The sequence below is a fragment of the Pleurodeles waltl genome, chromosome 8, assembly GCF_031143425.1.
Source record: "Pleurodeles waltl isolate 20211129_DDA chromosome 8, aPleWal1.hap1.20221129, whole genome shotgun sequence".
Taxonomy (NCBI): domain Eukaryota; kingdom Metazoa; phylum Chordata; class Amphibia; order Caudata; family Salamandridae; genus Pleurodeles; species Pleurodeles waltl.
In genome coordinates, this window is record NC_090447.1 from 1,283,789,062 (window position 1) to 1,283,815,729 (window position 26,668).

At 41.1% G+C, this 26,668-nt stretch overlaps 1 protein-coding gene across 3 annotated transcripts in view; it reads left to right on the top strand.

Moving 5' to 3' along the window:
- MTMR6 (myotubularin related protein 6) overlaps window positions 1-26,668 on the top strand; it is a 256,696-nt gene that overhangs the window by 145,774 nt on the left and 84,254 nt on the right. For all 3 annotated transcript variants that reach the window (XM_069202235.1, XM_069202237.1, XM_069202236.1), the window contains exons 6-10: window positions 3,341-3,475; window positions 9,304-9,436; window positions 10,861-10,970; window positions 15,016-15,141; window positions 17,735-17,784. In XM_069202235.1, the coding sequence (XP_069058336.1) occupies window positions 3,341-3,475; window positions 9,304-9,436; window positions 10,861-10,970; window positions 15,016-15,141; window positions 17,735-17,784 (554 nt within the window). The remainder of the gene's footprint in view (window positions 1-3,340; window positions 3,476-9,303; window positions 9,437-10,860; window positions 10,971-15,015; window positions 15,142-17,734; window positions 17,785-26,668) is intronic.

Genomic DNA, 26,668 nt, shown 5'->3' on the forward strand with positions numbered 1-26,668 from the left:
TTGCCAAAGAAGGTATCTTGAAACTTCAAGACCTGACAATCATTCTCTCCGGCTCGGCTCATGTATCTGGCCTCAGATAGCACAACCAATATCACCACTTCTTCACAAGCTCCAAATTGACTCTTTATTAAGCTCTTTACTGACTCCTGATTAAAGAGAGATCTCAGTTCAATATTCTGCATTGTATGAACAACAGTCCCTCTTGGTATTCTCAATGTACCACACTTGGAAGTACCCTTCTAGTAAGTCTCAGATTTGTAGGCAATTCGTAGGAATTCTGAAGCTTCTTCTTCTTTGTCTATTAAAGTGATCTCACATTATTAAGCACATGTTGCCTTCTAGCCAGGTGATTTCCGTACCCTCATACTGACTTTCATAGGCTTTGCATGTTCACTCATCCCTGGTGGGGTTGAAACTATCCCCAGTGGGCCTCCTACTAATAAGGGTTTACCATCTAACACTAACGCTTTGCTTGCAGTGAGCACTGACCTTAATCGACTGCTGTCTCAGTAATCCATCTTGTCTTTCCTAATTATATAAGCCTGTACCCCCTTCACAGCTGACTCTGAAGCAACTTAACTGTGACGTTCACTGCCCTTCAATAACCCTAAATAAGTAAAAAACAGGGAGTGCATGTGTTATTGACTTAAATAATTTAGACTCACTCAGTGATGCATCTTTTTTGTTTGTTATTTTGGGATATTTTCAGAGTAGCTAATATTAACCTTTGAAGGTCCCAGTGACAAAATGATTGTCGTACTGTGACAGAATTATTATTGTTGTGCTCTGTGGGTGCCCACGTCATCGCCTTCATATGCTGGCACAGTGAGCGCTGCAGTCCTGTGCCTCACTACCATTCAGTAACTTTTCGGTGTTGATCGTTGCTCAGTGATTGTTCACTGTAGCAACTCTTCCGCAATCTTCCACCATTCAACACACACTTGCACAGTTGTCCATCAAGCCTGCACCTGGGCAAGTAGCAAGCACCATCAACTCTTCAATTGGAGCAAAAAATGGGCCGGTCCTTCCAGATAAGTCTGAGAACAGTCCCACTTGTCACATCTAGCAACTAATGTCTCCTGATTCTACCTAGTTTCTTCTGCCCGTGACTTAAGTACCTAGTGGAGATAATTCAGCTGTGTGAAGGGGCGAGCACTGCAAAGTAGAACCAGTGCCAAAGGCCACACAAAGTGGTCTTCTGGGGCCCTGCCAGATTGTTCTTCTAGCAAGCACTAAGTGGGATACCATAAAGATCAACCCCTAACTATCTCTTGCACTATTTCATTAACTTCTACATTCATCCTTTTGTTTGTTTTTAGTTTATTGCCTGCTGTCTTGTTAAGTGAATGCTTTCCTTCTCCTCTCTGGCTTATCAGTAGACCACAATGTTTGGGTCATCTTCTTGTCCTCAGCAGTTTGGGCAGATTTTGGTTACCTGCTTATCATCAATCCCTGTGTTTTAACTGTTGGAGGCACAGCAGTATGTAAAGTTGCCCTGGCATTTTTTTTTCCAGGTTCTCCCATTCTTGGGGTGTGGATTCGATTTACATAGCTATTTAAAGGGCCTCACCACTTCGTTTCTATCCTCCCTCTTTCTTGACATTCTGCCGTTATTGGACCTTAGCATTAAGTATAATCTCTTTTCCAAGACCACCCTGACTCCATCCATCCTCCACAGCCCCCTGAAAATAATAGGCAGTTTTTATCATAGACGACTGTGTGTGTCTGTAGGGCTGTTAATACTGTCTTGTGTAGGGGTTACCCTCATAGCTTGTGGAATACATTCTCCCTCAAGGGTGCCCTTACGGGGACTGGTGTCTGCTGCCCATGGAAGCCGTAATGTCTCTGGGGCCATTAGATGCTCCTGATTGGATGGGAGCTTTTGCTCTGAGACCAGAGTCCTTGCCTGTAAGATTCCAATGTTCCTGTTGCATCCAACAGTGAAGGTAGGGTTAAGAGCAACCAAGAAGCAGCAGCCTGTGCTGCTGGTGAAAGCGAGAGCTGTTTATGTGCTGCAGCACGCATAAGCAGAGAGAATAGCTTCTGTGGCCATCAGTACATGTAAGTGCTGCTCAGAGTGGGAGCCCACAAGGAACAACACTACCCCTTAATGTTTGATGCAAAGAGTAAGGAGAGGGGGAACATTGAAGAAGCCTAAGCAACTCAAAAGCTTGCATGAGAACCCCTAGTCCATCAACCCGTGTAAATGTTTCTGTTTTACACATACACACATTGTTTTTCTGTGTAGCGTTTCCTTTTTAGTGGTTGAGATCCTCCAAGACTTTGTAGAGGTTAGTTTGACCATTACAAAGATGTTTCACTTTGCTTCCGGTCAGCTCCACGTGTTTATGCTTACAGATAAAAAGCTGTGCCCAAAAAAATCTTCAGTTGGGGGGATATCTTTTGGGGCAATATGCAAAAAGATTGTGAACTTCTCACAAGTAGTGATATCATGATAGAAGATAGAGTGATAAGATCAAGAGACACATGACATCATCGGATATCTGCAGTTGCAGCTACAGGACTACATCAGGGTCAGTGTCTCAATTTGGGGTGTAGAGACGCATGTGGATGAGCAGGATAACTCAATTGGACTATTGATCCTGGATTTGTGCCGTACAATAATATGAGGAATGAAATCAGTTTTCCCCTCTTTTAAACAAGAGATTATAACCTACTTCTAAACAAGTATCTAGAACAGCAAAAAATCTGCACTATTGCTCCTGTTTATGCTCCATCCTTTTTGCAATGTGTAACTGATGTAGAACTCCTTGTGAACAGACTGCGTGCTGTTCCTCAACCTCTAAATACGTATGTACTCATGGCAGGTTTTGTGTAAATCCCAGTTTAACCAGTAACTTGAGTTCCCAGCCAGATAAACATTGTGCAGAAAAACTTGCACCTTCAGGTTAATTCCCAGACAAATTCTACCAGGTAAAAGAAAGAGAAATGTTTCCTAGTAAAGTACTCACAATGAAGTATAAATATGCAGAAAGTGGTGCCCCAACTTTGATTTACCTGTAATTTACCATACCAAGGGTTAACTTGTAACAATGCAGTAATGTTACTATACCTTGTAATTACTGTACTCCAAAGTATCAGTAATTCCAGATGCAATATTGCTAAATTAATTTTCCCAGAGAACGTATAATGAGCACCATATTATCATAAGGGGTTTGCTCTCATATTGTGTACTGTTGTAAATAACCTTGTGTATAGCCAAAACATCTTAACTAAAGTGTATATGTAATTATGAATGCATCAGAACATGCAGTTGTAATACTGTCCTTTCTTGTGTGATTCTTTTTCTTAAATTATATTTTTCTTTTTGTGTTTGCAGGCTGCAATTTGCCGGTGTAGTCAGCCTCTGTCTGGTTTCAGTGCTAGGTGTTTAGAGGATGAAAATATGCTGCAGGCAATCAGTAAAGCCAACCCTGTCAATCGCTACATGTATGTCATGGATACCAGGCCCAAAGTAAGTATTAGAATATTTATGTCATTATATCTATGTACTTCTGGAAAAGTGTGTTGTATTATTTTGTTCATTTATTAAGTAGAAGTACTTCTGTCAAAAGGCGTAGCTTGACATTTGAAAAAGCTTCATTTAAGTTAACACAAATAGAGTAATCAAATTCCGTTTTTCACAATAAAATAGCACTACACTGTTTTGGCACAACTCAGCATGAAAACGTATAGTTGTTTCAAGATCATTCGTCAGTGAACCACAACCCACATGAAACTAAGAAGAATCGAGATATAAAAAGTCTTGCGAGATGACAGTCTTAGAGTTAGCCAAACAATGTTATGTATTTTGTTTTCCTGTTTCCAGTTTGAGACCCCTTACTCCCCACCTTTGATGTAGCACTGTGACTCCTTTGGGTTTTAAAAAGAGTGATCAGCATAATACGAATCCAGCCAAAGCAGTTGGTCACATGTCTTTGATATAGCCATAGCGACTACAGGGCCGCTGTTGTGCGGTGGCTTGGTAGGTGGAAAATAAAGTTTTCAATGTTTAGAGGAGAATGCAAACACTTATGTGTTGAGACAGAGGATATTCTACCTGGGTGTCCGTGTAATCCACCCTGCTCCTCTTTAGTGCTAAGGCCTGGTTTTATATATTTCTTTTTTATCTATTACCTTTTCCTGTTTGGCATCATTATACTTCCCCCAACTTCTTCCATGTCTCTGTCTGGTCTTTTTTACGTTAACTAGATTCCTACATTGCATTCTTACTGTTGCTTGTGACAAAATAACATTTTTGGCATTGTTGCGGCCACCTTAATGAAACTTGTCTTTCCTTGGTCTCATTATTTCAACACAGTTGCACTTCACGTTCTTCAGTGCAACAACTCTGCCTTCATTAAAATCTTTAAACACGTTTTGATGTCCTCTCTCACCTAATGCTGGAAGATATTTCGTAGGGCAGACTCCTCCTTAGCATTGTGGCAGCTTGTTTCCTTCCTGTGCTGCACAGCATCAGGCTTTGCTGTTTAGAGCTGAGTCGATTCAGCTTGTTGTGGCCAGTGCTGACAGTCTAGTCACTGATGGTACATAGATGCATCTTTTGGAAACAGAAATCCTTAATCTTAATTTTGGGTATTATATTGAGAACCATAGTTCGTTTTGATTCTTTTTCCTATTTCTTTCCCAAACTAATATGGAAGAAGACCTTCCTGTTCTGAGTACCAGGTTTATTGGTCAACCCTGCATATATAAGGTGACTGTCTTTTCATCGGAGTGCGTCACAACTTCGCTTGCCTAGGCGTAGTGCTCATTCCAGTGAGGAGGCAGTTCCTGGATCTCCAGCTCTGTTTTGGAACTTCCACTCACCTTCTGATCTTCGAAATGTACTGGCTCTCAACTCTTACTCCGCCAGTTTTCTTGGAGGTTTTGTCTGCCTGCAGTATCTTTTTCTGTAAGGAATTGAAGGTTTCTGCACTCCGCTTCCTTGATTGACTAGTTGCATTATCCTCAGCTAATTAAACGTCTCTGAAGTAACCAGGTCCCCACTGTTTTCTAGAAAACATATTTTTACAACCATTCATTTTCTGTGATTTCCTGTTACTTGCTCTTTTTTGTGTGCCTTCTTATGGTACATGCCCAAGATTAGGCCACATCTGAAGATTGGGTACCTCTACTGGGCTATGGTTGTGCTGCCTACCATGCTTGGCACTCCTAGGGAACAAGCAGATTTTGAGTTTCTTGTTGAAAGATTCCACAGCCCTCCTCAATGCCAATCTTCTTCGTCAACCTTTGCTCACTTGTATTTGTTGGTTTTCTCCTTCTTAGATTTGGCAGAACTGTGGATGGTCCTGTGGGGCACACCTTTATAGAATGTGGCGGCTGACTTAGATTAAAAATAAAGTTGAACACAAACAATCAACATAACAGAGATAACCATGTGAGTAATCCTAGTATGTCAAAGATGTAAATTGAACATGGTTGTGTAGATTACTAGAAAGTGCAGGTCTTGCTACACTGTCTTTCCCGCCTCATCCACATTCAAGTAATCCACCTCCTCCTCTTTACTCAACTTTCCCATTTTTCTCTCACCAAAAGCTTATGCCAGTACTTAGTTCTGCCAACATCTCTTGCACACCTTCTGTCAATTTCTGGCCACAAACCATTAAGCTACTGGCAATTTTTTTTTCATTTCGGGCATTAAATAGGGACTTTCCTCTATACCCTCTGACGTCCTTACGGGGGGAGATTTGTCAAATGGACAAATATAACAATTTAAGCCTCAGATTGCATGAAACGTGTGAGGGATGGCCTAGTATACCATACACTTTCAGTAATCTCACTTTCAATATCTGTTTCCCATTTTACCTTTAGATATCCCAGTCCTGTTGCACAAGATTTGAGCAGCACCTGATATAAAAATCTTAGTGCTTTACAGTCCCAACCATGTTCAAGGACTGCAATATTTAATGTGTGTTAGGTTTGGATATGCCAGTATTTTAGGTTTCAGCAACTACCTTCACAAGCTAGCCGTAAGCCAGAAATTGACCGTCTGGTTTCCACAAATGGTAGGTATGCCCCTAAATGTGCACAAGGTCAAAGCCTGATGTAGATGACCTACACAATAAACCTTGACTTGGCACCATACTTTGATATTAAGCAGCCTGGCTGTATCACAGAAATTGAAATAACGCAAAATAGAAGTTTTGGTGCATAAGTCACAAACATCCTCGATCTAATGAGACAGGGGTTACCATCAGCAAAGGAGGTAAGTCTATTAACTTTGGATTCTACTACCACCTAGTTGCTAAAGAGATACAAATATTTGTCTCATTACATGACTTCCTCCCCTCCCCCCCCCCCCCATTCAAGTAGGAAACCTGGACTGCCCAGATGATTTACAACCCTTCATCGTGTGCCCCTGTCATTTTATTCACTTCTCTGCAGACACTTGGTTGCATAGCCCAGCGATCATGATATATGATCCCGGTGATCAACTAAAAAATTAGCACAATGTGGAAAGACACATCCAGCGACTGCTCGAAGACCATAAAAAGCACAGAAGTGCTAATAATGCAATATATTTTGTTCCCCCAAAAGCTCTAGCTTCACTGGCGTACTGTTCAGATTCCAGAATTGTAATGTTCTAGCTATTGAGCATCTGCAAAGATCCACCCTTACTCTCTTCTTCCAAAATATTCAAATTCATCAGTATCACTCTTTACATGAGCAACAGGACTACTTTAACAGCCTCTTCCCCCCCCGGAGAAGAAAATACTTTGTCATTTGCATATTCTTTAATCACTAGAGACACATGCTTGATTATCCATTTTGACCCCAAGAAGGCTGTCTGCTGAAGGCTGGGTACAGGACAAACCTCTTTCTCATGTATTCAAGGCAGTATGCAGCATGTTTCCTCCCTACTTCTCCTGAAAAATCTTCCATTCTTCCCCTTCATGATCACTGCACTCTGCTTGCCATCCCTTTCTACTCATTCAGTAATGTCCTTCACCCTTCAGTCTTAATTTGCTCTTTGTCTAGAATACCTTCCTAGCAAACTGTGAGAATATTTGTCTGTCCCTGCCTAAAGTCTCCTCCAGGCTCTTCCATCTCTAGCTAGAGGAAAAGCATGCTTAGCCAACTCTGCTGCCCCACTTCGCCGCTGACCTCCAAATACAGTTGCCCCTCAATGTGAATATTTTTCTCCATCATAGAATATATTTTTGCCATTTATCAATGTAATATATAGGAACAGCACAGATATTCTACCACACATTTAAATTGATGAGCAATTTTAGAAAAGTATTTTTACACAGATTACATTGTTATATAAAATAAGCATTTTAATATTAAGTTCAATTAGAAACAAATGAAGACAGCAGACAGGCTGTTTTTCAGTATCACTTAAATGAAAAATAAAGCAACACAATATGCAGAAAGACATTACAGTTGCAAGGGAACATTTTGACTATTCAATATTACGCTTAAGAACGCCATTGACCCAGAATAGAGTGCTGAGTCAGGTAATTAATTTCATTTCGATGGTACTGTCGAATTATGGATGGAAAATTACCAGATTTTTGTCTATTTTAATGGGAAGGCATGAGGGCTGTTTATAAATTGAAATAAGATACCCATGGTTCAAGAGTAGGCAAAAGGCACACCAAAGCATGCGGACTGTGGAGGGTAGGACCCCTTAGTTTCTTACTGCCAACATGTAGATGAGTATTGATGCATGTCAATCGGTCTTTTACCTCATTAACTCATCTTACCTTTGACTCAAGTGCATAATTGTGTGTAAAGGTGGGCAGGACCAATAAACAGTCATTGATGTTTGCAGAAGAGTGCAATAAGACTTAAATGGTAATAGCTATAGTTACCGAAGGCCCAATGCCCCAGGCAGAGTGCCCATGTACTTCACAGTTGTTTTAAAGGATAAGCTAGCACCAAATATACTTGATACTTGGATGAAACTGAGTCTTACCTGCGGGTTCCATACAAAGGACCTGCAGGTTGTGCACAGAACTGTGCATTGTGCATTTTTCCACTAAATTACTGTAGTGCTTTACACATGAAGCGCATGTTGGGTCTGCAGATATCCATATATCTTGTTAGGTGCTTGCTAGTAGTCTTATCATAGATCGTGCCCCACCGTGGAGATGCCGATCAGGTTGCACTTATCAAAGCTCGGTAGGTGGCTCAGTATGCCCAACGTGGCTGTATGCCAGAGGGGCGTTGCCTGTATGATCCTCCCCTTTCAACCGAGGGTATGGGTCGCTGTGTACCAGATATAGATTACTTTCGCTGTTGGCCCCTTTAGTTGCAAACTACTGGGAGGCCCATAGAGTGTGCTTATGTAGCCTCCTTGCTGCAACACTAGTATGTCATTTTGGTAGGCCTGCTGATTGGGGGACCCGTAGGCCCAGCTATTGATAGTGCCAGTTCCACCTCCGAGTAGTACATTTGGATATCCAATAAGGCCACTCCACCCTCGTACTGACCCCTCGTCATTTTGTGTTGTGCTGTGCCATCATCCTACAACAGCGTTCGATCTCACTCTCATTGGCCTTAAAGTAGGATATGTTTATGGGGAAGGGAGTGTTCTGTAGAATGTATAATAAAAAGGGGCAAGGCCATCAATTGGTATGGAGGCGCTCTACCAAGGAGCGTCAACGGGAGGGAACTCCAATGTTGGACATTCCGTTTCAGTCTTCCAATAGGGGGCATCAAGTTTCTTATTGAAAAATGTTGGGTTCCCAGTGACATACAAACTGAGGTAGCGGAAGCCCACGGTAACCAATTAGTTGGTGCAGTCACAAGGCAATCTTGGTGTTTGCCCCTGTAGGTTGTAAATTTTGGACTAACCATCAAATGTATCAAGTGTCTGCATTAACCTGTCTACTGTAAGCTCCGGGTCTGTTACATAAAACAAGATGTCGTCCGCAGGGTGAGCCAATTTTAAACATTCATGGGGGTACCAGTAGAGACGCTAGGTGTTTTAGAGATGCTTTTAGCCGTTCTGGCAGCCATACCTCTCCCATCCCTTTGTTAACAGACCCTGAATACAAGGGGAATTACTGACATGCACCAAAGGTGCTATCTTAAAGGGCTTTCTGTTTCACACTATGCACAGCTATCGTCTTCCTGTTTTAAAGGTATCATTCCTTTTAATAATGCACCATGTCTGATTGTTGTTAACTTGAGAGGGGGTTTGGTTGATGTTAAATTTTGTATTTAAGAATTCTGTTTTATGCATTATCGTCGATGGTAATGCATTTGAGACCCACTTGTTTAAGAAATGTGGATTTTTAAATGAAGATCGTGATGTGTTCTTATTCTTAGTTGAACGCTATGGCCAACAGAGCGGCTGGAAAAGGCTATGAGAATGAGGACAACTACTCAAATATCCGCTTCCAGTTTGTAGGAATTGAAAACATTCATGTGATGCGATCCAGTCTGCAAAAACTCCTTGAAGGTATATTTCGATCATCCTGTTTTGATTATCCTTGTTCTCCAAATACTGAACACCTGTGAGCAAATTAAGGGGAATGGGTGGTTTAGAGTACTTATGTAGGTGTTAGAGCTCTCACGAGGTAAGTTCATCAGATATTAGCAGTTTGCCAATTTGTCAAGTCATTAAAAACCTGTTTCAAAGTTTACCCAACCTGTTCCTAACATTTTATTGATATAAGTTGTTTTGAGCAATCCCAAGCCTGGGTGAGCCCACATGATATTAAAACGCAGTTTATTGGTTCCATTCAGTTTTAAAATTATATCAAATCAGAGTAATGAAGTTATCTTCTAGTTAATGACACTTAGCACTGTTTCTTTTATTTCTTTAGGCCACATTTTTACACTTAACTGCATGTAGTATATAGAGCAGAAGTGTATCAGCCTAGCAAATATTTGTTAACTTGGGTAAAATCCTTGGACAAAAATTGTGACTCCATGGTAGTAAGATTTAACCTCATTGAAGAACTAGCTTGAAAAACATGTGTAGCCTTGGAGTGTGCTTTCTTTTCTGATTCTCGGAAACAAGCAGCTTTAACAAATAGCTGTCTTTTTCAAGGTGCTGCAAAGAAATGTGTATTCTACTGCATGTTGGATTCTTTTTTTTTGTTGAGATGCTTGATGCATCGAAAACTTGACCTCCTTCTTCTGTTTCATAGTGTTTTGAAAAGCATGTATAAGTGCAAAAACAAAGCAGGATCTGTCACCCATGATCCTGCCCAAAGCTGTCCCACTAAATATTAGATATGCACCATATCCCTCATTTATTCAAATAGACTTTCTGAGGGAGTGATCAGTGTTCTGGTATCACAGAGGCTTATCTTGAATTCTGATGGTGAAATTTCCGTCCACCAGTATGGTTCTTAACCATACTAAAAATCTACTCCCTTTTTAACTCCCTACCATGACAGTGAGGGTTTTCCATCAAATGCTTGTCCCCCCGGGTGACTCCGCTACGGGTTGGATAACTTTGGGGATGTTGGGTTCCACCGATACCAGTTTAGGGTTGTGAAATTAGTGCTACCATAAATCAACACTGGAAATGTGCTGCCAGAGTGTGGGGTGGAGAGGACACACTATTACTTACTGCAGATCTTGTTTCCCTAACATGCCAGAAGGTGTTTTGCTCCTCACCTTGGCAGACCTCAATGAGCCAGGGGAATCGAGGTGTGGCTGGACTGGGTATCTGACAGTTTTTGCTTGATAACCTGTTACCTCCATCTCTAAATCACCCCTTTAGTCTGAGCAAAGCCATGAGCGTTCATTAGTAAACATTAAATCTAGGCTGCCGTACATCGTCCCCATAACACTGAGTATTTGTCAAAATTCTGGGGAATGGTGGGTGACTCCTCAAACCAAGCACTTATCACTTGTTTCTTTCTCTTGCAGTCAGTGGAACGAAAGGCGTGGGTGTGAATGAGTTCCTTTCTGGATTGGAGGGGTCCGGCTGGCTGCGACACATTAAAGCTGTGCTGGATGCTGCTATCTGCTTAGCAAAAGTAAATCATATACCCATTGTTCTTCATGCGATGGGCTGTTACCTGTTTCCGTAATCAAATGCTAAAAACACAGCTGTTTTTAAAATTGCACATTTGTTCTCTGCTTTATTAATCATTGTCAGTTTTAACAGCAGCTGTTATCCACTCTTGCTCAAAAATGCTAAAATTCATTGTTTGAATTTGAAACAATTTTGCTGAAAGACTGTCATGTTTTAACTATATTTGAAGAGTAGTATTGTGTCAATGCTTTCATCAGTCTTCACTAGGGAAACAGTCTCCCACAATATTTTTGAGCCTGTCACAGGACATATTTCTTGCTTTTCATCCTCAAACAGTATGCAGTTTGTGGATCAGTACATGGCAAGCACATTACAACCACTGTGAGAGCAATCCTGAGTAAGTGTAAACATCTGCGATTTGCCATTCTCTTCACTAGTATGGGAATTTCTGGTAGGACCAGCAAGTGTGCCTTGCTGATTTTAAACAGTAAGTTCATTTTACTGTGGCACATCATGTTCCATCAGCATGTCTTGACGCGTCCATCATAGTTTCCTGTTTGTGCGGCCTTCAACTTTACCCACTGAGAAAGATGGCTTGTTAAATTAAGAAGTGGAGTGGTCACAGACCTTAAGCAAAATGGTAGCATTCGAGTTAAAAGGCTTCTTGGCGCACTGGAAGGGATGGAAAGAGGCAAGCAGTATGGAGCTGCAGCCTCTTCCTCCCTACACCCCGGAACAGCCTGTGCCAAGTAGTCCAATGGTACATTAAAGGTAAAAAGATGCAATAGAAGCAAGAATCCATAGTGCCAAAGGTCCATGTGATATTGGGGAGGTAGAAAATATAAGTCAGTACAACATGATGAAATGGAGGCACATTGCATAGGTATAGCTTTCAAGTAAATTAAAGGCTGTTTTTTATACTCTTTTTCTTGCCGTGTGTCATGCTTTAAGAGACCAGTTTTGTAGAAAGCAAGTTGGGGAGTAGGAGATGCAAAATCCAAGGTAACAGGGTAGGTTCTAAAGGACCATCGAAGACAAACCATAAAACTATTCAAGCCTGGCAAGGGGGGTCGATAAGTTTGCAGCTAATTAAGGGTACGTTGCATAAAAATATGTTACATTGGGCATGTAAAGTGGCAGACCAAAGCCCATGCATAAGAAAGTTGAAAGTATTCAAGTCCAAACTAGTGGTTTGAATTGGGTCAGCAGAACTAAGGGAGACGGGCAACTTTGTTGTTGATTTATATATCCACGGGCAGAGTTATTACTGTCACCATGGTGGAGTACTCCCTCCGTGGTGAGGATACTCAGGCCACCGTATTTAGTGATGTCCGCTGCCTCTGCCGACATTGCTTGCATTTTCAGTAACCACCATCACAGCAGTTCCTGGAACTGTAATGAAAGCCTGACAGATGGCTACATCAAAATGACTTAGACATGTATCAAACTTACAACTTTGGGGTTTTCGTTTTGAAAATAAAGAAAAAAGCTGTATTTTCTTTGTGAAATAAAAAAAACAATGCCTCTCTAGTCATTGGAGTTTGCATCCATGGCCAGGGGGGCACTGAGCATTTTTTTAATGCCCCTTACCACTAGCTTGTTCCTGGCAGTGACAGTCATTGAAAGTCAGGTGTATGTCTGTCTGTTTAAATTAGGTGGGTGGACATATAGTCAAACCTTTGACAGCCCTTACACCTTTGGCCCTTAGTTTTCCAGACCATCTCAGGGTTTTGATCATGGCAGAGGCGTAGAGATGTGTGCCGTCATCAAACGTGTGGCCCTTCTGACTCTAAATCGGACCAGCAGACCATAATGTTGGCTGGGAGGGAACACTCTCGCATTTGCAACGGAGTTCCCTCTCCTCCAACATATCGGGCCATTTTTTTCTTCTGTGCTGTTCCAGACTGGTAATTCATTTTTGTTAAGTTATTTTTCCCAGAGTCTTCAGGATCCTTTAGATGTGACTTGCCTAGTTGGCTACTGTGTCATTTACTGCAATGTCATTGACCTTCCCCTTAATAACTTCCTTCTCGTTGAACACCTGCTCTTCAACTATGCCTTCATCAACCACATCATCTTCAACTGCATTTGTATGGGGCTCATTGACCACCATCTTGGACACTAGCCATCATCCGTAGCATCCTTATGCCTCTTGTTGACTATGAAACCAATATCTCTAACCTTCAGATATCAGCTACTACCCTCAAAGGCGCCTAGTTGCCCTCTCTTCTCTTCCATTAATAAAAAACAAAAAAATACAAAAATACTCTAGCCACAAATCATATGCGAAGAAGCCCCGCTACCTTACTTGGACATTCATTTGAACTCTGTGTACTAGAAAGAAGAGAATTCTAGTTATGGGTATGCTGATTCAGAGACTGTGGCTCTTGCAGTTAGATATCAGTGCCAAGAGTACCTACATTTATTGGGTCACATAGAGAGGATTTTCTATTGTGCCTTCAGCAAATGATGTACCAATTAATCAAAACATTTTGAGACATGGGTCCTTTGGCTCACCCAGCTCCTCATCCAACTCCTATCCCTTCGACCTGCCCTCTTCCAGACATCCTTGGTTCTGATGCACTTTTTCCAGGTACTGTTCTCTCTAAATAATAGGTGAAGTTGCCAGCTTTTCCTTTGCTACTGCCACTGAGTCTCCGCTTTCACAAGGGAGATCCTTTTATCAAAAAGTCCTTGTTCCCTCAGGTGTACGTAGCTTGACTTTCAGGTGTCTCTGGTCCAGCCTCCAGATATTTCTGTATGGCCTTCCAAAATGCTTTTCTGGTCTCCAGAAGCTTTTGATACATCCTTGGTCTGCTCTCTGTATGTCTACAGTGTCCCTAAAATGCCCTGTTCTGGTCTCTGACCTGAGTCTTCATTTGTCCTTGTAGAAATTGTAGGATCCTCCCAAATTTTCATCTTTCGACCAAAAAAATAATAACCTCCACCCAAATGTTTATGGTCCCCCCTCCTCAAATGTCTCTATTTCCTTCAAACTTCCATAACTCCTTTCACCTCTCCCATTTGTTTACCTCACTTTCTGCTCCCCTTTAAAGACTTTGATTCTCTCAGCACCAAAAAAGTTCATAGTTTGTCACCATATGTTCTCTAGTTTGTCTAAATTTTTTTGATCTCTGCATTTTCTCTGCAAACTTTGAATATTAATTGTTTTTCAAATATCCATGGTTGGTTCACTAAAAGTCTGCATGTCAAATGCTGCTAGTGTTCCAACAAACATTAAGGGCCTGATTACAACTTTGGCAGAGGGGGTTAATCCGTCCCAAATGTGACGGATATCCTGCCCGCCGTATTACAAGTCCATTATATCCTATAGAAATCGCAATACAGCGGCCGGGATATCCGTCACACTTGGGACAGATTAACCCCCTCTGCCAAAGTTGTAATCAGGCCCTAAATTTCTTCCTAATGTTCAAATTTACATCTATATGTTCATGGTCCCCATTTATGCACAAAGTCCTGATGGTTTCATCCTAAGCACTCAAGCTTCCATTCATGCTCACAAACATGAGCATGTTTTTTAAGGAAGTGATCTGCCTGCCTTGATTTTCTGGATGCTGACTTCTTTCAACTAATGAATCCAGTAGAATACTCTAATTGGATATCGGATATGTTATGAGAACAGAAGGGCAAGCTTGCTTTATAGAACAGTGCTGTGCCTTCCTCATTTTAAGAAACGAAATGTATAGCAAATATTCTTAGAAGAGTGGATTCTCATTTATTGTTTAATTGGGGTAACATGTTCCATCTTAACACAGATCCTTGGAGACTGTAGATTGTAAATTTTTCCAGGCACAGCACTCTAAAAGTAATCACTAGAAAGTATTGTTGATTCACACTCTCAAGTAGTTAGTATTTGAATGCTGATCACATCTTAAAATATGAGAACAATATATCAATTTTTTATGTGGTGTGAGAATGTGATACTGAACTTTAAGTGCTGTGTTTGCTTTATAATGTAAACACATTTTAAATCCTTCACTATATGGATTATTTGTTGCAACATTTTACTGCGTTTATCTTCTCAGGCAATTGCCTTTGAAAATGCAAGTGTACTAGTGCATTGTTCAGATGGCTGGGACCGTACGTCACAAGTGTGCTCACTCGGCTCATTGCTTTTGGATCCATATTATAGAACCATCAAGGGATTTATGGTGAGTTTCTATCTTTTTGTATCTCTTTTCCACTGTATCGCTCTTACTTAACTCTCTAATTTATATGTTGTGCTTTTATAAATCAACAAAATTATGCAATGTTTTTCAGTGGTGTGATGAACCAGAATCCCAGATTCAGAACCTCATACTGCAGAGTTTGACCATTATGACTTGTTTGACGAGAGTTTAGTTTTATCCAAAGATAATATATTAATGCCTCATGGTTCAGGACTACAGCTTAGGCACTGTGTGTCCTGTGAACTGATCTTTGAAAGTATTGTGAGCATATCTTTCAATCTTGAATGTCTCAGTAGGAATGCGCCAAATCTAGTAATTCTTGCATAATTCTACAATTGAAAAGTCAGCATTCAATTCACGGTGAGCACCTCTGTTCACCGGAGATGCTGGAGCACGGCGATGTACTCTGATCAGAAACAGCTAGAAGGGGTTTGAACCACCTATGTCTAAGCCAAAATTGTGACATGTCGGTTTTGAGCATCAACAAAAAATATTCTGCAGTCTCCAGATGGGCATCTGGGACCAAGCAACCTGCGTGGACAAGCGGGGAGTGGCAGCTAGAAGCTGGGAAAGTGCAGGAATGCTTGAAGGAGGGAACTGAGGTATTTCTCACTAAAGGTTGGGGTCTGAAGTCCTTTGCGGCATTCCGACTGCAATATAGTTTACCCAAATCTAGTTTTTATTTGTATCTTCAAATACAGGATTTTATATGTAGACATAAAATAGCCTCGGATATTTTCAAAGTCATGCCATTGCAAAAGGTATGGGAACTAAGGGCGTGCCAGCAATCAGAATGCAGTAGTACTCCTTGGACTCTCTCCTGCATGATTTGGGTAGGATAATAAAATTTCATATGAACTGAATGAATAAAAGCGCTAACAGACTTGATGCATTCTTTTTAATTTATATGCAATTTTATGTTACTGGCTAGCTTTAAGCTAGCACTTTTCGCAATTTTAGGCTATAATTTACCCTCTAAACGACATCATAGGTTAGTTGGGACAGTTCTTCATATCTCGATCCTATAAGGAAGATGCAGATGGCCTCAATGTCCTGGCTATCTGCTCTAAACTCTACAGTTTTTATACGGGATTTATACATTCATCAGTAATCTTTTTCTGCTATTTATTCCTAATACCATTCACTGTATTATAACAATCTTGCCTGAGTCTGATAATGGACAAATATCTGTCCATATTTCTTGCTAGCATATTTTGCTTGTTTACGCATTGTTGAACATGCCTCTGGTATTGCACCGAGGTGCAATATTTTGCTGACCTATTATTCTACGGATAAAGTTGATCTAGGATTATTGAATATTTGGACTTTTAGGTGAACACCACTGATAATGCATTTGGAGGAACATTTGTTATTCAGTAGTCTGTGATCATTTCAGTGATTTTTTTTTTTAACACTCCTTAATTTTGTTTGTCTTAATAACGACTATTTGTGTTATTTAAAAATACAGATGTAATGTTTGATTCTTCATTTCTCCATTCGACTGCAAAGAAAAACAGAGATAACAAGAATAGGCTTGTGCAGCCTGATGCAGAGATCTGAAAGCAGTGCATCAGACATGTTGCTAAATTATAATTTGACATATCATTATCTTTCTTCCATGAATATAGAGATAAAGATAAAGAAGTTAGGGTTCCTAGCTACTCTGAAGGTATGGGGTTGTATTGAAGTAACCTTTTTACATGCAAAGTGGATCAGGGTCCATAAGAATTAATAGCAAATCTTCATACTGCCATCTGATCTATTATGCAAAAGTCCTTCAACAGGATTATACTTTAATTTCAATGTTGGATGTTTTGACGGAGTGTACAAAAATTACTATGCAGCCCTAATTTTCAATGTCTTGAATTGGTTTCCTTGGCAATCAAATTCAAATTTATAATCCTGATAACATTATTCTTTTTTATGTTACCATGTGGTACAAGGCACTTGTTACCATGTGTTAAAATGCACTTGTTACCATGTGTTACAAGGCACTAATCAGTCTCTGTGATAAACGTTCATTTGTCGCTATTCTGACATCTCTTTTTGTTTGCAGCTACTTGGAAGTGCCACAATGAGCAATGCTGTGTATTGCTGATGAACAGCAAACTCATCTGTAATGCATAGAGCCTTACCTCTTATCCCACTGTGACTAACCTTCCTTAGCTCCCTGAGTAAAACGTTGAATATATGATTGTTCTATGAGTTTGAGCCTAGAGAAGGCCAACTCAGCCTTTAATCCATGCGAGATAGATACATGAAGTGCCATTAACATGTGAAAGGCAATATTAACACTTATTGTTTGCCACACTTATAACAGCAAAAACTGGAACATTAGCTGTATAAAAACTAGTTATTTTTAAATCTGACATATTCCTAAACATTTATGTTTCTTATTTTATACTTATGTGCATTCAGTTTTCCCTGGTGTATATGTAGGAATTCGTTCATTTTCTTCATTCTGTGGGCTTCTTAGATTGATTGTTACTCCTTGTTATTTATGCATAAATCTGTTTAAAAAGTGTTGGAATGATCATTTTCATACAATGAAAATATGTGTCTCTTCCACTCTAAGGTACTGATAGAGAAGGACTGGATTTCTCTTGGGCACAAGTTTTCTGAAAGGTAGAGTACACCCCCAATTTATTTTTATATACATGATGGATAATTGAAAGGGAGCTTCTGTACTCTTTGCTTTGGGAACACACTTTTCAAAGTACTTTGTACAGTTTTTTAAAAAAATAGAGCGATGAAATATTATGATTCCAAGACCATTCGGAGTACATTGAAAGAACTGTAACATAATAGCATGCAACAGAAAATGAAAAAAAACAGATAAAACCTGTATAACTGTTTGAAACAAGGATAAGTGGAATTAGTACTGTTTAGGTTTCCGTGTTATATTGTTATATTATGTTTAATTTGTGCTCATGTGATCAAGGATTGTCATTGTTATTCTTTTGAAGTCTGGTTCATAAAAGTTGACTGTAGCAGTAGATTGGGTATGCTGATGAGTATCTTCCGGAAGAGTGTCACCATGTGGGATGACAGGTTTGCTGCATTAGCAAAGCAGCTGTGACGGTTAAATTGTTAATTTGTTTTTTAGATATTCACCCTTGGCTAGAGGCCAGCAGTTGGTGTGAAAGTAGGTCAAACGCAGTTTCAAACCCATGTTCCTAGATTGTCATACCTCAGATTGACTTTCCTTTGACATGTTTATGTGACATGCTGTGTGGTAGTTAGGACACACACGATTTACATTCCCTTTATAAAACTTTGTAGTTACAGTCATTATGGACTGTACCCCCCTGCCAAACACTATGGGCATTTAGACCTCAGTAGTTTCTTCCGCTCCTCCCATCAAATGATTATTCCACATAAACCCACAAGTTCTGAGCAAGGCTCAAGAGATGACCGAAATCTCTCTCTAGCATAGCCATTGCTCTCTGATGACCTGGGGCCATAGCTGTTACAGCTTTCAGTAACTGTTCTGCCTAGTCCTCTGGGAGCATATTCAGGACCTCTAACTACTGTTCAGAGGCTATAACCCATGCTGCCTTTCCAGCAGAGGAGGGACATCTACCTGATACTCTTAAGCCACCAGGTAAGAGAAAGGATTTTGTTTGATTCTTGGCATCTTCATTCTTAGCCAAGTTGTTATGCTAGACAAGCTCAAGATTTGGTCTTTTGGACTGGGTGCTGGTAGGAGTTTAACACAATGGCTGGTTGTGTTCAGTTCCCTTGGAGGATATGCTGTCACATAGCTTGTGTACCAAGACAGCAAGCAATATCCTCCCTTTCTGAGGGGGGGAGCATGTTTTTCAAGAATAAATGTCTCCCTTTGGTCTCTGTGCAGCTGCTCATGTGTTCACAGAGCTACTGGCCATGATGCAGTGTTATTTTGGTATCAAAAGATAAATTGTTGCCTGGACTGTTTCCAGAGTCTAAGTTGCTGATGCAGCCATCTAGACTATGACCCTGGCCTCAGCACTTGACTATGAGTCATGTGATTATACTCATCACTTCATTTCCGGGTGCTTCAGATTGTAAATATGTGTAGTGTGAAATTTAAAAAACAAGTATTTAGTCTGCTGTATAGTGCTGTCACAGGTACTGTTCAGCCATAGATGCTCAGCTAAGTTGCAGTTTTTGAGCATTGGAGAGCCATGTACAACCCATGCTCTTTTACAATAACTTTCAATAAGATGACTACATGTGCTTGGTGCTACTGGGGGCTGTTATAGAATGCATTCGACCTTTCCCAATCACTTGCTGATTTTGGACCACAGGGGGAGATCGAAAAAAGACAAGAGAGAATATAAGTACAAGGCTGTGGGGTAAGAGGATTCCTAATTCATAACAAGAAAAGTTATTTGAGAGAAACTCAGGTGAAATAGAAAGGACGAGACCACAGAAATGGCGCCAGTGCATCTCGCCAAATACAAATTAGGATGCATTTTATATATTTATTTTCTGCATTTATGCAAACATTGCCCTTGGGGCACTTAAAAAGAAGAAACCCTTTCTTGCAAATACGTAGGCTAAACAGAGACCGAACACTTTGAAAATACTACCTAAAGGCTTATCCGTTATTTTGAAGAAGAATGTATTTAACTGGAGTGTATTTTATGGTCACTTTGACCAAAGTCGGAGTCAGTCTTGCAATCTCTGGAAGATTCAATTACTTTTTCCACTTTTTGAGTAGATAGCCATAACGGTGCAAGATGTGCTCCCTGCTTTATGTTTCCCGAAACAGTAATTTGGTTGTGGAGACATTAAGATTTTCTTAAATGCAAAACTTTTTATATAATGCAACAGGTCTTAAATGATCACTTCTGATTTGAGCCATAGGAATGTAGTCACAGAAGGTGTTCCATGAGCTCTCTTGATGCGTCGTACACATTGTGGCCCGTTGTATTGAGGCCTCTTTAATGTATCACTGGACTTACACAATGTGCTGCAATATTTTTGTATAATTGCAGCCCATGTGAACTGACCATTTGCATTGAACTGAATTTTATATAACGCTAATCATTGGAGGCTTCAAGCATTTTTACATAATAGATGTGTGTGTGTCTTTTAAAAGTCTGTTTCATTTGAGAAATATGTTTTCAGCGCCATGTGTGACTGCAGGTACACCTGCTTTGCATAAGTCCACCATGTAGTGTTGGGCCCGGTGTGTTACAAGTAGTTTTTGTTCAAAGAATCTTTTCGAGTGACTTCATTGAGTACCTCCTCCTCTCAGTGATACTGTGCATGGGCATCTACTCCTTTGTTAGATAGTTTTTTCTCCGTCGTATGGTTCGAAAATGTGGTCCTCTCGCTCCAGTATTTCCTCAGCACAGTCTATTCCGGACTCTGTCCTCTTTCGTCTTTCAGCTACAGTATTGCAATTCCATTGAATTTTCTAAATATATTTTGAGGTTGGTCCGAATTTCTGCACTGGGAGCCAGCTTACCGCCCTTCGGGACATCGGCGTCCATCTCCGGCCTAATCTTCCACATGTTGTCGGACTATGCAGGGCTGATGGAACATACTCCATTTCGTTTTTGCCCTCAAGGCCACTCGAAATTCCCCCCACACCGACCAACATCTGGTGTGTAATTTGGGTCTCTCCCCGAACCACAACAAACAAACATGCAACACCTGCGGTTCTTTTCGATCCAAGAAGATGCTCTGCGACCGAAGAGGTTGTCGGTTGGAGATAGCGTCCAAAACACCAGGTGATCGGAAATATCGGGCGCCAGTTCCATTGCAGACGCCAGTGTAGTATACGGAGGACGGAATCAAATGAAATGCGTATTTATAAAAGCAATGACGGAGGTTTTTGATCTATGGCAGTTTGATATATTGAAGCATATGATACGTACCCAAATGAATAGAGCGTTTTCCAGCTTGCTGACAGATTGTGATCTGAGGCCCTGAGGAAGGTGGCATAAAGTATTAAGCATTTTCGGGATCTACCGAAACGCGCGTTGGCAGTTGAATTTGCGGCTGGACAGTTAAATTTGTGGCTGGCAAATACGGAACTCCAAGGATATGGACTTGACTATTGGTGATGGGTTTTGTGGCTAGCTCAAGGACTTTATGTATTACGATTAAAGCTGGTCATAAGAACTTAATGTATTGATATTTCTAATGTGATTGTATTGAAATTATTTGTTATAAGCCTGAACAAAATAACAAAGAGAAAAAATATGTGATTTGGTTATACAGTTGTTTAATTGATTTTTGTGAAATGTGATAATCTTTACTTGTTGGTTGAATGCGAGTATGATTGAGTGAAGTTGTGTGGTCATTATTATCATTATTTATTGTTTGTCTTTGTGTCTTTATGTCAGTTCTATGATACTCCAGTTTTATATTTTATGAAAAAAACTTTTTTCATGTATAATAAAAAATATATATATGTTTAGAAGGAGTTGTATTTTTGTTTAACGTTTGTATGTAGAAATGTATAGGAGAGAAATATGTTTGTGTAATGATTGATAGCGTCCAAAACCCCAGATGACACTCCGGATATCTTTGGGGAAGAACACATGCAGGAGTTGCCTGATTAGGGGGAGGCCTTCTCCATCGAAGATTCAGAGTCAGACGTCCAATCTGACATCGAGAGCCAGCAAGTCACCTCCACGCAACCTGTGAGTAGAACAGCCCCACTCCCCATGAAGAAACTTTAAGGAAGCCCCAGAAGCAGGTCGCTGGACCATAGTCAGATCTGAAAATCACCTTTGGATGCCCCGCCCTCTGCCTCGGCACCAAAAAAGAGCCAAGACATCTTTGGTAGCGGCCTTCAGCTCAGCATCATCCTAGGCAACCTCTAGATCAAGCGGATCGATTGAACCCAGCGTTTCAGCACCAGGCAAAAAACTCTCTGTGCAACCACTTTAGCGCGAACAGCTTAGACCAGTGGTTCCCAACCTGTGGTCTCAAGGGGTCCGCGACTGCTTAGAAAATTAAAAAATATTAACATATATTGACAAATTAGGTCCCATGCTTCCAGTAATGACTCAGTGGGGGTCCCCGGATTCCAATGATGATTCAGTGGGGGTCCCTGGGTTCCATTAATGATAAAGTGGGGGTCCACAGAAGTCAAAAGGTTGGGAACCACTGGCTTGGACTCAACAGAAGACTTTGGCTTCAAAAATTACGAAACATAAAACTGTGTCTTCGAGAGACTCCAGTCATTCCTCCGTAGCAGCTTCATCAGTGGAGCCCATCTTAGTAATAATGGAGGCTCATCAGCGCCAACTACATATTCAGAAAGGAACAGGAAGAATAATTGCCCCCCGTTCAAATAAAAAAGAAGCTTATGTTTGAGGAGGCCTTGGGCACTTCTCCCCCAAACACATCTCCAAGGACAAAGCTCCAGTTCGACCTCAGACTTTTCCACCACACATGCCAGTGGTTTCTTCTACCTCTCCCCGTCTCCCCAATCTTCTACACCACTTATGGACCACAGTTCTCACCATAGGATTCACCATAGACCCATAGGGTTAATACGATCCAGAGTCCATCCTGCCAAATGACCCTGACATATCCAGCACGGCCATCACCACCTGAAGACACAACATCAAATCAGCAGGTCATAGCAAGGGCAGCTGTATACCACAATGTCTAGCTGCACACTGATCCTATTGAAGAGGATTTCCTCTTCGACACCCTGACTATCACACATAAAGAGTCAGTTTTTACCCATATTGTCAGGCATGCTTAGACATGCCGATGGATTATATTTTTAAAGAACCCGTAAAGTCTTGGGGTATCACCCCAGAGGTGGATAAGAAATTCAAAGGCTGCACCTACAGCCCCTCCATTTATACTTCTCAAATCCCTTCCGACTCCATAGTCTTACAGCACAAAAATTTGCTAATAGTCAATCCACAGGAGATATCCCCCCTCCTGAGAAGGAAAATAAAAAACTAGATGCAGCGGGAAAAAGAGTGGCTGCACTAGCTGCCCATCATTGGCATATTGCCAATTTGCAGGCACTTTTGGCACAATACGACAGGACCCACTGGGACAAAATGGAGGCTCACCTCCAGTATCTCTCTGAGTAACACCGTAAGAGGGCACAGGAGATAGTTTCAGAGTGTCAAACCATCTCTAATAATGCTATTAGGTATGCAGCTGATGCCGCAGATACTGCAACAAGCGGTATTAAGGCCAGTATCATTATGCGTAGGCACGCTTGGCCTAGGTGTTCAGGATTCAAGCCAGAAATACAGCAGGCAGTCCTCAACATGCTGTTCGATAGGTACACTTATTTGGCCAAAAAGTAGACAACACCATAAAAAAAAGACTTGGAGACAGCAAAGGCTATAAGAGCATTACTCACCACCACACAACGTGGTCATTTTCCTCGCCCACTATTCAGGATAGGCTTCAAACCATCCTCTACCGAGCCTTCCATCTCTCAAAACAAACAAGGCTCCCATTTCTACAATAGAGATTCCTTAAGAGGATCCTACAGAGGTGCAAACAACATAGCCAGAGGAAAGCCATCTACCTCCAGAGGATCTGCCTCCACTGCATGCCAGTGACTACTTACACCACCTCTCCAGTAGGGGGAAGACTCAAAAGTGTCTACCCACAGTGGTCCAATATCACCACAGACCAATGGGTTCTCTCAATTATCCAACATGGTTGCTGTCTAGAGCTCACTACCACTCCACCAAAGATTCTCCCTCACACTCACTAATTCTCAAAGAAAAGGTGCAATCCTTTCTTCTCAGAGGGCTATAGAATCACCCCTCTTCTCTTAGCAGGGGTCAGGAGTATACTTCCATATACCAAAGAAGGACTGGTCGCTCAGGCCAATTCTAGATCTCAGACCACTAAATCTCTACATTCTCTCAGAGCATTTCCATATGGTCACACTCCAAGATGTCATACCAATGTTACAACAAGGCAGCCTTATGACAGCTTTAGATCTAAAGGATGCATACTTTCATATTCCCATTCATCCAGCACACGTTAAATACCTCAGACTTGTTATTGTGGGGAAACATTATCAGTTGAAGGTTTTACCATTTAGGGTAACAACCACACCTAGGGTCATCACAAAATATCTAGCTGTAGTTGTAGCATACCTCGAGCGTCAACACATTCATGTCTTCCCTTACTGAGATGATTGGCTCATGAAAGCCAGTATGTTCCAACACTGTGAGCGTCACACTCAGATCACAGTAGACCTCCCTTCATACCCTGGGATTCACAATCAACTTTCTCAAATCCCAAACTTTGCAGATACAGCCTTACCTAGAAGAGGTTCTCAATGCTCAGATAGGGTTAGCATATCGAAGTCCAACCTAAATTCATACTTTTCAGACTTTGATTTCTCAATTACAGGAAAACCATTCTTACACAATGAGGAGAATCGTGCAGCTTTTAGGGATGATGACATCTTGCATTGCCATCATTCCTCATGCCATACTACACATGCGTCCCCAACAGCAATGTCTGTCTCATCAGTGGTCTCAGGCACAGGGTCATCTCCCAGGTCTAGTGTTGTTGGACTGCCAGACTCACTCTTCAATTGTGGAATACCACCAGTCTCTCCAAGGGGCGGTCCTTTCAGGGCTCTGCGCCTCAGATCACTCTAGACTACAGATGCATCACAGAAAGGTTGGGGAGCTCACCTCCACAACCTCACAATAAAAGGTATGTGGGATCCCATTCAACAAACTTCACATATCAATTACTTGGAGCTGCAAGCCGTTTTCCTAGCAGTTGAAGACGTTTCTCCCACAGCTCTCCCACAAAGTGGTTCTAGTTCATACAGACACCATGACAACCAAGCATTATCTGTAGAAAGGGGGGGGGGGATATGTTCTTCTCAGTTGTCCCATCTTGCTCAGACAATATGTAAATGGGCAATTTATCACCACATTCATTTAGTGGCAGAGTATCTCCTAGGTACGGACAACCAGTTTGCAGACCTCCTCAGCAGGATGCAGCAACAAGTCCACAAATGGGAACTCCAGCCACAAGTCCTTCGCCAGTACTTTTGAAAGTGGGAAACACCCCCAAATAGACCTCTTCGCCACCGCAGAAAATGCAAAATGCTAAAACTTTGCGTCCAGCTACCCACACCCTCAGGCCAAGGGCAATGCTCTATTGATGAACTGGTCAGGGATATTTGCTTACGCTTTTCTGCTACTCCCACTCATTTGGTCTGTAGTTCGCAAAACCTCACTCACAATCATCCTTGTAGCTCCCACATGGGCACGTCATGCATGGTTCACAACACTTCTCGATCTATCAGTAGTTCTGCACGAGAAGCTCCACAACAGGCCGGACCTTCTCATTCAAAATCAAGAACAGATCAGGCATCCAGACCCCAAAACACTCAACCTTGTGATATGACTCCTGAAGTCATAGAGTTTGGTTACGTAAATCTGCTGCCAGAATGCAAGTCCTCAGTCCAAGACATTGTCTGTTATTTGTTACATTTGCAACAAGCAAACTTAGCATTCTCATCTTTTCGTCTTCATTTAGCAGCTGTAGCTGTTTACTTCCAAAACAGACAACACATTTATTTATTCAGAATTCCAGTTATTAAAGCTTTCATGAAGGTCTCAAAGGAGTCACTCCACCCCGGGTATCTCCAGCACCATCCTGGAACCTTAATAATGTCCTTACTAGGATCCTGGGTCCATCTTTTAAGCCAGTGCATAATCCCCCTTTACATTTTGTTTCATGGAAAGTGGCTTTTTTTAGTAGCTATTACTTCCCTAAGACATGTAAGTGAACTCCAGAAACTAACTTTAAAAGAACAATTCTTCCAAATACACAGAGATGGAGTTCTCCAAACCAACCCGAAGTTTCTTCCCAATGTAGTTTCACAATTCCACATCATCCAGTCAATTGAATTACCAGTTTTTTCCACAACCAGACTCAATTGCAGAAAGAGCTCTTCACACACTAGATGTTAAAAGGGCTCTCATGTGTTGTATTGACAGAACCATACAGTTTAGAAAATCTAAACAACGTTTTGTAGCATTTTCAATGCCTCATAAAGGCAACCCAATATCAAAAAATGGTATAGCCATATGGATAGTAAAATGTATTCAAACCGGTTATGCTAAAGCTAAACGTCAGTTACCTGTTACCCCTAAAGCACACTCTACTAGAAACAAGGGTACTTCTATGGCTTTTCTATGTAATATCCCAATAGCATACATATGTAAAGTTGCTACTTGGTCTGTTGTGTAGCTATTTTAGCCATGTTCTGAGCACGTTCTTTTAGTTAACTAGGCCTGCAGATGTGCACTTTCACCCATCTACATGTTATTCAGCATTGCTGTATTCTAGCAATAGCTTCATTTGCATTCCTGTTTTATTTCTCTCTATCTTTTTGTTCTTTCGCCTAGGAAAGCATTATGTTCTCAGTAGGACATATAGTTCACTGTGCTTTCTCCAAGGCTACAGTCAGATACGGTTGCTGACAAACATGGTACGCTGTATGTAGATATTTTAATAAATGCTTATTTAAATATATTGTGCC